Source organism: Trachurus trachurus, assembly GCF_905171665.1.
Source record: "Trachurus trachurus genome assembly, chromosome: 17".
Classification (NCBI taxonomy): Eukaryota; Metazoa; Chordata; class Actinopteri; order Carangiformes; family Carangidae; genus Trachurus; species Trachurus trachurus.
This window is the reverse complement of record NC_139900.1, coordinates 5,800,062-5,815,534: the sequence shown is the minus strand read 5'-3', so window position 1 is coordinate 5,815,534 and position 15,473 is coordinate 5,800,062. Positions and strand designations below refer to the sequence as shown.

General features: G+C 42.2%; 1 protein-coding gene across 1 annotated transcript in view; it reads left to right on the top strand.

The window, feature by feature from the left end:
- Positions 1 to 288: 288 nt before the first annotated feature.
- The window catches only part of LOC311001036 (double-stranded RNA-specific editase B2-like), a gene marked incomplete at both ends in the record, with an annotated part of 54,607 nt that continues 39,422 nt past the window's right edge, over positions 289 to 15,473 (top strand). The window contains one exon of the mRNA XM_083991997.1: positions 289 to 391. Within this exon, the coding sequence (XP_083848123.1) occupies positions 289 to 391 (103 nt within the window). The remainder of the gene's footprint in view (positions 392 to 15,473) is intronic.

The following is a 15,473-nucleotide window of genomic DNA, read 5'->3' as shown; positions in this document are numbered from 1 at the left end:
GCTGAATCACAGCGCTGTCGACCCGCAGCTCTTCCCCCCTCCTCGTGATGTCAGCGCCGTAACAGCCGCCTGCCTCCTAAAGCCGGCAGCAGGAGGACGGGGGGTGGGGGGGGAGAAGTCAGTCACAGTGCTGCTGAGTGCTGGGCTTCCCGCTGCAGAGCTGCTCTCTGAATCCTCCCTGAGACACAGGAGGAGAAGAAGAAGAAGAAGAAGCAGCAGAGGACAAAACTACTCCTGGAAGAACAACCACAGAAGAAAGAAAATAACAACAAATATAATTAGTGCTGAATGGCTCCGGTGCATGGGACCTGCAGCAGAAACATGGAGAGGTCAGAGCGCGATGTGAAAGGAAAGTCCAAGAGGAAGAGGAGGAGGAGGTGTAAAGGCAAAGGTTAGTGAAGACACACTCATATCAAACGCATCAGATTGTTGTTGTCGTTACACATTAAATCAGCCTTTTTGTTCTCTACTGCTATTACCCAGGCTTAGTTTTGCAGTGACATCAGGTTTTGACTAATTTACATAACAACGCATTCATTTGTCTTGTGGTTTTATTTTCAGAGCAGCTTAATATAAATTCTGCATCCCGTCTTTAAATAGCAACTTTATTATTCTTGATGGTGTTGTGCAGGTGTAACTGTGGCGACAGACGTCCTCTAACCAAATTCATTTTTGTGTGACCTTTCCCTGAACCTGGTCAGGTTTTGTACCTGAACTCAGTTAAACCTTTAAGAGTCAGTCAGTCATTAGTCACCAGTGATTTTAAACATGGTCCAGGGAGGTGTGTCAGAGGGACAGGGACAGTATAGGGGTTGAGGTTGGAGGATTTTGTTACATTGGTTTAAAACAGTGTTTAAATGCCACAGAAAGTTAATAGAAATCAGTATTGGAAGAGATAAAGGCGTCAATTCCTGCACCCTTGGAATGATTTGTATCATTTGTTCAGAAGGTTTTTTAAAATCATAAAACAAACATCTAATCAAACTGAAGTACCGACAAAAAGTTTAGTTAAAACAACCAAAGTCATCGCACTTTATCCTGTACGTTTGAACGAAGTCTCACCACAGTCCATTAAACAGCTTAACACAAATCAGCTGTAAACTCATTATGATCCTTCCTCTGGAGTCAACGAATGTTCACACACATTCGATGTTTCAGTCTCAGTGAAGAGTTCTGCAGCTGCAGTGACAGAAACCAGAGGAAACCAGTGGCGTAACTAACTAACATGCAGAGATAAACGTTGGTGTCATCCTCAAAACATCATCATCATCATATTTCACACAAACAGAGAATCAACCGGTGGAACAAAAGTCATCGTACGACGCTGAAGACGCTGCACGTTCCACCCTCTATTTACTCTGTGTCATGTAAATGTACATGAATGTAATGATGCGAGCGCCGGTAATCATAATTACAGTCGTCTGGGCAACAGGTCAGCCTTTTAGGATTAAACTGGCATTGTTCTCCACATGCTAATCCTGAGTAAATGCGGCAGATTACTCTGTGATGGCTTTTGTATTAAGTCCAATGGTTATTCAAAGTGCGCTAAGCCTATTCCACTTTCATTAATGACCCAATGGCCTTTTTTCATGTGTGTGTGCATCAATGCTTCCAGAAAATCATTACTCAACACAGCTCCTTAAATCCCACTATTTTAGGGACAGGCTGCACTTAGCTGATGTTTCCACTGTGTCCGGCCACGAGCGCCACTTTCACGCCAGCTGTCGCTTTAGAAACAGACGGCAGCGTCTTTTTTCTCTATTGTTTACAAAAGAGCTCTGTGAGCGCACAACATGTTGTGTGGACTGTTGTATTTATACTCTCCATTCATCCAAGAGTATCTCAGCAATGTTTGCGTTTTTCTTTTGCGAGTTTTAACTCCCAATAACTCCACAAAAAGTAAATATTCAATGCAACTGTGCAGAAAATACAAAGAAACAAATAAAAACGTAATTTAATTATTGTTTTCATTTCATGTTGAGCTGTAGAGATCCACCATTTATGCACTCATCCAGTAATTGTTAAACATTTTGGAAAATTTGCTTAAATATTTTTTTTAATTGTTGTCATTCTCATGTCCGTGTGTTAAATACAAACAATAACATTTCTGTTTGAGCCCAGGTTAAACAAACTGGATTGTGGTGGATGTGTTTTTTAAAGTTCGGACAGAGCTAGGCCACTTGTTTGCTCCTCGATGCTCTCAGGCTTTATGCTAAGCTAGGCTAACTAAATCCTGACGTGGAGGTTTGTTAATGATCTTCTCATCTGACGTTGGGAAAAGACGTGGAAAGTAATTTGAAAAAAAAGAGTAAGTCTTTAGTAATGAAAGGAAAAGGCTGTTGTTCAGTGTATGTGATATTGGTTATTGGTTGCATGAGCATTAATTTGATTAATTCCCTTTGCCTCAGCTGTGGGTGTCGTGTATCTACCTGTGTAATGTGACATGCGTTGATGCAGATAATTGGGGTGATGTAGGAAAGGAAAATTCTTGATCCTTTACACTGGGAAATAACACAAGTTTACATTACACTTCTAATCATAACAAGGGATAAATCTGGCTGAAAATCATCCGTTTGAACAATATTGTGGAGCAGGTCTTATTGTATATTGACTGCCCCAGAGGAAAACATGCATGTTCTGCAGAACGATCTTAGAATAGTAACAAATTTATAAGTTTCTAGATCTGAACCGTGAGAAACCATTTTAGCTCCTTTGTTTCAGAAAACTGAAATCCTCTCTCCCTGTGAGGATTGGACAGTCTAACAAATACATAATGAAATTATGCTGTTAATAAGGTTTTTTTTTCTCTGCATCATCTGTGCACACATGACAGGATGAAGTTATTGTGAGGTTTCCAGTACAAAAACATAAATAAATGGCCATTCTGCTATAAAATCCCCTTCTGTTCTGCTTTTCAGTCAAATTAACCAAACTGTCATTTGTTGGCTGAGAGAAATGATTTCATTGTCCTGCTTTTAGCGAGGATTATGACTCCGCAGCATGGAACAGACAGCTGCTGTCTGTGATGAGTCTTGTCAGTAGTTTTCTGACGACGCGTCACGCGCTTGGACATATCTGTATATTGGATGCATTTTGGATAAGTGAGCTCCATCGTGCAGTCAAACTTAGTGGGGCATGTCAGTGTGCAATTTCACTGATGGATTCAGCAATCTCCACACTTCTCTGGGGCCCTGGCTTCATGAAAACATTAGCAATATGGTTTGTGTGCCCATTTAACTTAATTGCAGGGATGCTCAGCGGGTAAAGTGTGGTACTAACTCTGCAAGGGTTAGGGGTCCCATTTCTTCTGAGGCTCAGTGTGTGTTTGGGGGGGTGGGTAGGGAGGCTTCTGGTAACACTGGCACACTGTGAGCTTTGATCCACACTGGGGCATATATGTATGTATGTACAAGTATATGCTTACAGTTGTTTCAATCTATAGATTTTCCTCATTTATTTTCTTTTTTCTTCCTTTTGTTTTTTGTTCTTGGTCAATCTGCAATTTTATACCTTGAAATTACAAGAAAAGGTTGGTAACAGTCTGTTTTTTACCAAGAGTGACTGATACCATAGGGTTTTAGGGAAAAAAAGAAAGAAAAAAAAGATAGAAAACAGGGGGCTAAATTTAAAGTTTAAAACTCTGAATTTTCAAGTTTAAAGATGCAACTTTACAAAACATAACCAAAACGTTTTTTAAAATCAAGAAAGGAAATACATCTCTGCACTTCACCTAGTTTAAAATGGGAACAGATATTTCCTAACTGCAAAATCCAACTGAAAAGTTTGATCAGATCTTCGACTGCAGGTACAAAACAAGTCTTCCATGTATTCTTTTTAAAACCTAAATGCTGCTGTACATGATTAGACTGGTAGAAATATATCAAAAATACATAGGAATTAATTAAAATGTTTACCAGAAAAAACAATCTTCTACTTGGAGGATGCTCTGATTGACTAATAATTGACTGATAAAGCTAAATTAACTCTTTTATCTATAGACACTCATCACTGTGTTAGTGTGAAAACATAAAATGTGATAATGCTCGGATTGGAGTCATGAGTTACGTCTTTCATCTGTGAATGGACATTTGTTCATGATGTACACAGGGAATAATGGCACTCTTATTCACTTGCAATATGTGTATCATGTCAATGTTTCCATATTTGACTGGGTTACACCTGCATTTCATGAGTTAATTAATATGTAAACACAAGCTAACATTACATTTTATTTATGATTGTATGATCATAAATAAAGCAAATTGTATAATATACGTTTATTTGTGTCATTTAGTTCTGAGTCTGAGCAGCTGCTTTTTAAAAAAAACACAGAATCGACAGACATCGGGATAATCTGTGTGGTTATTTAGGGTCCTTATCTTATGTCTGGGTCAGTCTGAGATGTTTCTGGGAAAATTGCAGTAAATTCTATTTAATGGTCCCCTCATTACATTTGTTTTGGCTTGAGCGATCGCAGTGAGAGATCAAAATACTAAAACCCATGTGGAGATGTTCACACACACAAACACTTACACTAAATAAACATATATAGGGTGAAAATGTTGCATTAGAAAAATAAACCAGAACTAAATTCCTCAGAGAAGCTTCACTCAAACTGAGGAGAAGAAAAACACAAAAAAGTACAACATGACTGAGATCATGCACTTAACTTAATTAAGTGTCTTGATTCTTAGGTAATTAAATTCTTAATTTTTACCAGCCATATAATTTGTGAATAATATTTTTAACCTCCACACGACCACCTCTGCAGTTTTACAACGATTGTCGGTCGTCCTAATGTGAATGAGTCAAACTCGGGGGAACGTTTCCATCAGTCTACTGCAGATTACATGAGCATGATATTAGAAGAGAGGGGCCTCTAGTGGTTCAGACTGCTGCATGCAGAGGTAGGTGATACATAACGTGTGATGTCTTTCTGCTGAAAGTGATGTCACATCTGCAAACACTCACGTTGGTGTTTAATTTTAAAAATCAAATGTTTTAATGCATGACTTGTACAGCAAGAGGATAGGTTTGGCTGCACTGGTGACATAGAAGGATGGTGGAGGAACATTTCTCTTACTCTGGGATCCATCCATCCAATAACTTCCATTTATCTGGATCTGAGTTGCAGTGACACCGAACTCTCCAGACCTCCCTTTCTTGAGCAACATTTTCCAGCTTCTCCTGATAAGTCCGTAGTTGTGCCCCAGCCAGACAGCATGTTTTAGTCCCTCCAATCAGTTCTGGGTTTCCTCTGCAATCTCCTCCTATTTGGATATGCTTGGAAGACCCCAAACTCTGGGATGCATTGTAATAGCTTCAACTGTAGCAATCTTAATGTCAGCATGTTAGCATTGTCATTGAGTATGCTATGACACTAAAGACAGTGTGTAGCATGACTTCAGACACTAATTGTTCGATCTGTTAGAACTTGGAAGTTGGATTTTCCCGAGTTCCCAGTCATCTACGTCAACAGAAACACCCCCAGAAATCTAAATTCCAACTTGGAAACTCAGAGGGACTTCAGTGGACCCAAGCTCACAATCCAAGATGGCCACTCCATGCATCAAAAGTGACTAAAAGCTGGACATGACACTGTTTATCAGCCATTTAGTCTTGTTTTTGTGTTAAAGTCCGCCCTCCCGCGACCATTTTTGGTTATTTTAAAACATTCTCTGTGGTCCTTAAATTGTGATTATGAAGTTTTTAGCCAAAATCACAAAACCTGTGCCATTTCCCAGAGCTCTCCTTCTGCACAGCACCAGCAGCTCATTAGCAATGCACCTCTGGAGGGGGGGCGGAGACTGCGCTGCTCTGCACCCGCCCAGCCACCCCACCCCCCCGCTCGCTGACAGCGGGACATTGTTCAATTACCGATTCAGTGCGTGTAGCGTAAAACTCCACACTGGGATTTGACCCCAGACTGGAATGTAGTTCCTGCTCATGGTGCAAGCTGCTCTACCAGGTGAGCTATACCTGTTATACCCTGACAGCTACACCGAGCGGTCAACCCTTTCACCTCTGAGCCAGATGCAGAGCGGGGCGGGAGCTTGTAGCACTAGTGCCCTCCCCTGGAGCTGTGACACGTCAGCTCCAGTCTCCCTGAAACTGCCAGTTTGCGTCTGCCATTGGTTCACAGCAATTTGAAGGCAGAAAAACTCAGAAATGCAATTTTGCACTTCCTTTTCTGCTGATATGTCCTCTAACACAAGAAAAATGCCACAGGAACATGTGAAAAGCACGAAAAACACGATTTTCATGAGAGGGGGTCTTTAACGCAATATTGTGCAGCTTTTACCTGTAGACATGTTGTGTTGCTTTCACATGCAAACTGTCACATAGTGTGTTGTTATCAGATGCTATTAGCCAACAATGGTACCAACAATAGCTTACAAAACGGTTACTTTTCCAACTTCTTACCTGGAAAGTGGACACCTCAAATGCAACGTTGTTCCCAGCTCCGAACCATTTAATAATACATAATATGAATTCCTCTTCCACTCCGTTTCCCTTGTTCCAGGCTCATGTGACTTCACCTAACACAAACCAGACATCAGACAAAAAAAATCAACGTCTTAGTAAATGACCCGGATCTGTCCCTAAATTGATTGGGTTCTCCACAGGCTGCCACCCCGTCCTCCCACCAAGTTCGGTTCCAAACGGCTTGGTACTTTTTGCATAATCCCGCTGACAAATAAACAGACACAGGTGAAAACATAGCCTCCATGGTGGAGGTAACAATCACAACAGATAGAGTCCACAGTCAGAGACAAATGAAACCCAATCTTTCAAACTGATAAAGTGACAGTAAAGCAGCAGGCGAGGGCATTAAAAGTTGAAACAAGGCCATTTTCAGCAGTCAGCGGCCTGCCATAGATTATTGCTGTCATCCTTATTATCTCCCGTTGCAGTTTCATTGCACATTACCATATGTTTCAGGCAATAATTTCATCACTCATTTCCAAATAATGATCATCAGCCTGTTGATTTGAAAGCAGACGTTTAGCTTTGACTGGCTTTGTTGCTTGAGTGCGATTTGATGAGATGATGCACTGAACTAAATTTAGACCTGGACTGAGAAAGGCTTTGTAGTCTGCTTTCTCCATGCAGGAACGAAAATGATGCTTGACATGGATGTGAAATAACAAACACTCAGGTGCAACAATTAAAAGCAAAAAGACAATAAATGAATCAAAGCATGCAAATAGACTTGGTACTTGCAAATGTGATTGAATGTGGTTTTCTGAAGTTTCATCACCCAGCTGTCGGCTCATGATTAACTGATGATTTTAGCACAGATTCAAACAGTCAGTGTAAGTTACTGACTTAATTAGTCAGTGCTGCTGTTTTCTTTGTACCAAGAGCTGGTTAATGAGAGAAATTAGATTTTAAATGCTACTAAACCCTCTTGATGATAGCCACAGAGCATTCTGAATGGAAACATAATCAGTTTACTATGAACACAAAACAAATCACCAAAATAAATTCACAAAGAGAGAATTGGGAGTCCACCGACCCGTGCCAGATTAAACCAGCTCAACCAAACACCTTGCCTGTCCCACATAAAGTCCACCATCCATCCATTTACCATTCAAAGTAAATCCAAAAACATAAATGGAATTCAAATCCTCTCTTCAAAATGCAAAAATTAGAATCGACAAACAGCAAAGCATTGCCAAAAAAAGAGGAAAAAGGAACCAAAGGGAATCAAACTCGTCTCGTCTAGTCTGCATGGGGAGACCCCATTGGAATTAGTCTACCGGCCATCACAGCTGTAATAATTGTGCATATTTTGCAGATGTACAGCACTGAATTCTCAGTTGTCTAGTTATACAATACAGTGAGGTTTCTGGATCCAAACAGTGTGGCTGGTTTGGAGTCTGATCTCCACCTTCAGTTAAAGATATCGTGTGAACTTTATTCGCTGTGAGCAGGGTTCGAACCTGCGCGGGGAAACCCCATTGGATTTCAAGTCCAACGCCTTAACCACTCGGCCATCACAGCTTCAAAACAAGGACATAATTAAGATTTCTAAATCTGCAGATGAAAAATCAATGCTAATTCAACTTCCTTTTCTTCTTGAGGATATCTGTCTGTCAGCCATCGGATTAAAGAGTCAGGCCCTGCCCAGACGGCAACAGCAGAACAGCAGAAAAGCTAACTGAGCTTCAAAACCACTCTGTGATGTCACTGAGGCAGCATCAGATTTTACAGAATGTTTATGGTGCCAAGTTTGATAGATTTGAGATTGCAGGAAGCTTTTATGGTTTAAGTGAGTGGAAGGAGAGGTCCAGTTTTTGATCATCTTTTGAGGCCTGAATGTGTAAGGTTGTTAAAGTATCTGATCGCTGTGAGCAGGGTTCGAACCTGCGCGGGGAAACCCCATTGGATTTCAAGTCCAACGCCTTAACCTCTCGGCCATCACAGCTTCTCTTGCTTGTCGCTTTCTGTCAGTAAATAATATGATACTGTATGTCAATGCTCTGATCTGGAGAATTTCTACCCTGTGATATTTCTACTGTTACTTTGTTAAAAGCTGGATGTAGTTCTTCCCTCATCAGTTTAGGAATTTGGAAGTATGAGATATCACTGGAAAATTCTGCAAAGTCCAGTTGCCGTTGATTTTCATCTGCAGATGTAGAAATCTTAATTATGTGCTTCTTTTGCAGCTGTGATGGCCGAGTGGTTAAGGCGTTGGACTTGAAATCCAATGGGGTCTCCCCGCGCAGGTTCAAACCCTGCTCACAGCGTTGCCACTTTTTTAACAATCAGACGTCAAAAACTGGAAATTGGTAAAAAAAAAAAAAAAAAGAACATTTATGTGCTTATTTGTGAGATATTTGTCTGAGGAATTGGTGGCGACCAAACCAGAGCTCAAAACAAACCTCACCTCTGTTTTGGTTCAAGAGTATGAATGATATTATATCTTATGTAAAATATCTTTTTCAGACTATTCATGTCAATAACTGATCAATAGATGTACATATTTACAACCTATCCTAAACTCTTGTCCGCACCCCAGGCCATGTTGTCGTTTTCATTCACTTTGGTTTGTTAATCACTACTTTCACATGAAACTCTGAGGCTCTTCTCTCTCTGTGTGTGTGTTTGTTTGCATATTTGTGAAAGGGTGTGAACGGTACCCATTATGTGCAAATGTTTATGCGTTCATCAGCTCACTTGAATGTGCCGTCAGCAGTTTGCGCTCTCAGCCCGCCCACTCACCTACAAAGAGCTGATCAAAGCTCAGAGTTGCGGCGTTTTCAGAGCAAATTCTCTCATAGACGAAAGATAAAAAGAATTGGAGGGAAGCTTTTTGCCTTATTATGTTGAGTTAGGAAACTAAAGACCATGTTTCTTCAGATCCTTTGTAGGAAACAGTTGATTTATTCAACTTTTTACTTCAGTGCATCTGCATGCCACAAGGAATTAGGTCACGTAGACTTTTCCTTGACTCTGAAATTACAGTAATAATAGCAGGAAGTTGAGGAGGATCTCAGTCTCAGTCTTTGGTCATCATGTTCTATCAGAGAGCCAGAAAGAACAAACAACACAAATCCCAAGCAGCGTTTGTTGAGACAGAAGATCATTAAAGCCTGAGCTCTCTGTTCCATATTCAGTTTTCAGTGTTTTATTAGTTTTTATACACATAACCGTCGGGCAAAAAACATACTGGGCAAAGTTGCTCGAGGTAAAATTGTTAATGTGCACTTCAGGCTTCAGTGGAGATTATGTTGTATAGGAGAAACCTTTTGGAGGAAACAGAGTTAAAGCTCTGGAAGTTAAAAAAGCAACCGCCTTGAGACAGTTTTCAATTTCAGTTTTTAAGTACTTGAAATAACTGTGTTGAACATTTAAACAAAGTTTTACAGGTTGCCAGATATGCAAGTCAACCAAATATCATAGTTTGTAAATGAGGTTTTAAAATGACCCTAACCCTATGGATTCATTTTCCTTAAGTAAAGTAAAACACACTCGCTGTGAGCAGGGTTCGAACCTGCGCGGGGAAACCCCATTGGATTTCGAGTCCAACGCCTTAACCTCTCGGCCATCACAGCTTGGAGAACAATTGCATGTCTTCACACAAAGGATACACCATTTCCTGTTTTATTGACTGACTTTAGTCAAGATTAGAGAGACACACAAGGAAAAATGTAGATTAAAATGTCCAAAAACCCTTTTCAAGAAGTTTCAGGCAAATGTGTAATTAAATGATACAACTATGGGACATAGCACAGATTAGGGCCCGACCGATTTATCGGCGAGCCGATTAAATCGGCCGATTATAGCCCGTTTGAAACTAATCGGTAATCGGCCAAAACTCGGCGATTGTCGCCGATATTTTCAGGAATAAAATGCAGGGAATAAAACTTGGTTTTACTTTGAAAAGATTCCCCCGCACCGGCGCCGACCTCATGACAAACTCCTTCCACTACCACCTCAGTCACAGCACACAGCAGAGTGACTGATCAAAACCAGTGTTGCCACTGGCTTTCTGTTTCCCTTTTTTTTTTTTTTTTTTTTTTTTACCGCGGTCGGGTTGTGAATTAATTAATTAATTAATGCTCGTCTCCGGCCGTGTTGGGTCCGAGATTCAACAAGCCGGTCGGGGTCGGGTTTTACCGTTATATACCGGCACGGCAGTATGCTCATTTATCACCAATAAACACAGTAGATGAGGGTGAGTGACTGAGCTGAGGCTGTGTGACGGGTGGGGGGGTCCGCGGTGTGGAGCATTGCGGGACTCTGACTGCAGCGGGGACTATCATGTCTCTGCTCCGTGACACTGCTGTGAGACTGACCGCCGGTGAGCGCTTTGACACGGTGCCGGGCACGGCAGCAACCGCTGATCGCTTTTGATTGGGGAGAGAGAGAGAGAGAGAGAGAGAGAGAGAGAGAGAGAGAGAGAGAGAGAGAGAGAAAACAACAACAAAAAAGTATCACGTGTCATGACTTCCTGTATTTGGCCCTTCAAAATAAAAGCCCATATTGATTTTGACTTCATTTTGACAAGACAGGGCTTCAAATGTTTGTTTTTTTTCATGCGACCAATGAAATTTTAGTCGGCTAATGATTTTTTGGTCGACCAGGCAGCCCTAATTTATATATTATATAATATGTATAGATATATTATTATAGTAATACAATTTTAAAACTTAATAAAAAATAATAAATAATCGGCCGATTAATCGGTTATCGGGTTTTTTTCCCCCTAATAATCGTAATCGGCATCGGCCCCAAAAAATCCATATCGGTCGGGCCCTAATCAATATTGCACCTACTGTGGACTGTACAGAAAGATATAGATGTGTGGGTTTAAGACCTGGCCATCGCTGTGAGCAGGGTTCGAACCTCTGCGGCGAGACCTCATTGGATTTTGTGAAGCTGTGATGGCCGAGAGGTTAAGGCGTTGGACTCGAAATCCAATGGGGTCTCCCCGCGCAGGTTCGAACCCTGCTCACAGCGATGACATATGTTAAGTGTGTCTGCTCAACTCTCATAGTTAGAGTGGCATGTGTTGGAATTCCAGAAGGAGATGATGGAAGATTGTCTGTCGTTCCACTTTTCCACATGCTACTAGTTGGCTGGTTGCTAATTTGTAGATTCTTTGCTCTGTGACATATTTAGACCGACTACAAAATGGTCCAATGTGAACATGTAGCGAGACGCAGTCATGTTAAACTGGGATAAGAACAGTATAAGTAGTCCAGTGAAGTGGTCTAGTTGAGCTGTAACTGTAGCTCTACTGACTGCCTGTACTGAGTTTCAAAGGGAGCAATGTGGACGTCCTCCTCTCTAATCAGGCTTCATGCAACAGAATTCCAAGATCAGACCAAGTGCAGAGCTATCGCTGTGAGCAGGGGTTGAACCTGCGCGGGGAAGTCCCCATTGGATTTCAAGTCCAACGCCTTAACCACTCGGCCATCACAGCTCCGAATCAGTTTGTTTCTGGTATCAGCACAAGTCCTTAAAAACAGAAGCCTTTTGTTGTGTTTGCATCTGTAGATCTCATCATGATTCCACCATCCCATGAAGCTGTGATGGCCGAGAGGTTAAGGCGTTGGACTCGAAATCCAATGGGGTTTCCCCGCGCAGGTTCGAACCCTGCTCACAGCGATTTAACAGTTGTTAAACATGTCCGTCCAACAACATTGTTCTGTGTTGAAACTCATGGCCATATGGTCCAGTATGAACAAGCTAATATGGGGTGTAAAGCCATCTATTGTAGCAGCATTAGACAATAGACAAATCCTTCCTGCTTGTCTTCATAACCTAGGACACGACACGCCCACTGATGATGTCATGGTTTGCAGGAAAGAACCAACTATTTCTTGGTTCCCTTAAGAACCAACTTTTCAGGTTCCGAACCTTTTATTTTTTCAAACTGAACATGCTGGCCGGTTCAAAATTGGGTTTGGGAAACAGAAGCTACCAGAGCTACCAGACTTGGCTGCTACCAGTTGAAGCACATGATTTGGGTAACTGGATTTCAAGAGAACTCCCCCTGTTCAAAAACATCCTGAGAATGCACAGTCATCGCTGTGAGCAGGGTTCGAACCTGCGCGGGGAGACCCCATTGGATTTCAAGTCCAACGCCTTAACCTCTCGGCCATCACAGCTTGAAATAAGTTGATTTGTCAGTTTGTTTCTCGCATCAGCACAAGTCCTTTAAAACAGAAGCCTTTTGTTGTGTTTGCATCTGTGGATCTCATCATGATTCCCCCTTCTCATGAAGCTGTGATGGCCGAGAGGTTAAGGCGTTGGACTCGAAATCCAATGGGGTTTCCCCGTGCAGCTTCGAACCCTGCTCACAGCGATGTGACAGTTGCTAAACATGTGTCGGTCCAACAAACAATGTTCTGTGTTGGAACTCTCATAGTTGGACTGCAATACAGAGATTATGTGGCATGTCATTGGTCGAATTCCAAAAGGAGAAACTTTAAGATTGTCCGTATTCACATCATTTCAACGTTTCACATGCCACTAGTTGGCTGGTTGCTAATTTGTAGATTGTTTGCTCTGTGGCATATTTAGGCCGACTACAAAATGGTCCAATCTTAACATCTTTACAACGAGAGACAGTCATGTCAAACTGGGATAAGAACAGTAGTTCAATGAAGTGGTCTGGTTGAGCTGTAGCTCTACTCACTGCCTGTACTGAGATCTACAGTTTAATGCCTCCACACAGAGTTTTAAAGGGAGCAGTGTGGACGTCCTCCTCTCTCATCAGGCTTCATGCAACAGAAATTCAAGATCAGATCAAGCCATCGCTGTGAGCAGGGGTTGAACCTGCGCGGGGAAGTCCCCATTGGATTTCAAGTCCAACGCCTTAACCACGCGGCCATCACAGCTCAGAACCTGCATGTATGTCAGTCAGTATCTGTCATCACCAGGAGTCCTAAAATGCAGAAGAGGCCTATAGAAGAGAAATTACATGAACGCTTTGCGAAGCTGTGATGGCCGAGAGGTTAAGCCGTTGGACTCAAAATCCAATGGGGTTCAAACCCTGCTCACAGAGATGTGGACGTTAACCATTTAAGAACTGTGAGGATTTTCAGCTTCCGAACCTTTTACTTTTTCAGTCTGAACACACTGGCCAATTCAGACTTGGGTTTGGGAACCGGAAGCTACCAGACCAGTTGAAGCGCATGTTCTGACTTGGGCAACCGAAATACAAGAGCCAGAGTTTTGATACAGAACTTTCCCTTGTTCAAAAACATCTAGGAAATGCATAGTCATCGCTGTGAGCAGGGTTCGAACCTGCGCGGGGAGACCCCATTGGATTTCAAGTCCAACGCCTTAACCACTCGGCCATCACAGCTTGAAATCAGTTGATTTGTCAGTTTGTTTTTCGCATCAGCACAAGTCCTTAAAAACAGAAGCCTTTTGTTGTGTTTGCATCTGTAGATGTCATCATGATTCCCCTTTCTCATGAAGCTGTGATGGCCGAGAGGTTAAAGCAATACTTACCGATCTGGCATTTCACTCAGCACAGCACAAACATTTGAAAATCAACAGCTCCACCTCCCTCACAAGTCCCACCCACCTCTCCCTCCTGCCGCATCTCCACGAGCCCCCTCCCTCCCTGCTGCATGCGTTGGCATGGCAACGGTAAACAGAACAGGAACGCGAGTGAAACGGGAACAACACAAACAAACACAACACCGGAGTTTTAAACCGTATAAACGGACTCAGTGATGATGACTGATGAGTTTTATAATAAACTGTTGTTAGCCTACTGCTACTGGAGACGCAGGGGAAGTGATTGTTACAGATTACAGTTCTCAACGAGCCGGGCTGGCGGCCGGACCAGCGCCACCTGATGCGCTGGTTCAGGCCGAAAATAAATCCAGACCGAGCCGAGTCGAGCCGCGCCGGTCCGGACTTCAACCGGGTCTGGACCGCTGAGAACTCACAGAGCTAAGGGAGCTAACAGTAGCCTAGCCGTTAGCACTGGATGCTTTATAGACACATGACTTCCTGTGTTTACGTATCACTCGGGGCTGCTCACTATCAACGTTACAATATCAGACATGTAACTCCACGACCAGCTGCGGCTGCAGTTATTGGTCTTTTAAAAAACTATTTATTTCCAAAAACCTTCTTTCTTGTGTGTTGTGACTCTAGTCTCCTCTGCTCATGTCCTGCTACTGCTCTGTCAATAAGCGTTCTTCCTGCTCGGGAGGGGGGAGAGGAGGAGAGGGGTGCACAAAGTGATTACATATTAAGTAGGTTCGGTCGCTCGTCAAATCTTATTAATCGGACCGAATAATATTATTGGTCAGACTTTTCTCAGAATTATATGAGAATGAAAAAATGATGAGTTTTTAACCCTGTTGGGTTTCTCTTACATTTTAATGTATCATCAGATTATTAATAGCATTTTAACTTAGACAAAGAAATGTGCAAAAGTTCCAGAAAGGTAAGTATTGCTTTAAGGCGTTGGACTCGAAATCCAATGGGGTTTCCCCGCGCAGGTTCGAACCCTGCTCACAGCGACATGACAGTTGTTAAACATGTGTGAGTCCAACAAACATTGTTCTGTGTTGGAACTCTCATACTGCAACATAGAGATTATGTGGCATGTCATTGGTCAAGTTCCAAAAGGAGAAACTTTAAGATTGTCCGTATTCACATCATTTCAACGTTTCACATGCTACTAGTTGGCTGGTTGCTAATTTGTAGATTGCTTGCTCTGTGACATATTTAGGCCGACTACAAAATGGTCCAATCTTAACATCTTTACAACGAGAGACAGTCATGTCATACTGGGATAAGAACAGTAGTTCAATGAAGTGGTCTAGTTGAGCTGTAGCTCTACTCACTGCCTGTACTGAGATCTACAGTTTAATGCCTCCACACAGAGTTTTAAAGGGAGCAGTGTGGACGTCCTCCTCTCTCATCAGGCTTCATGCAACAGAAATTCAAGATCAGATCAAGTGCAGAGCCATCGCTGTGAGCAGGGGTTG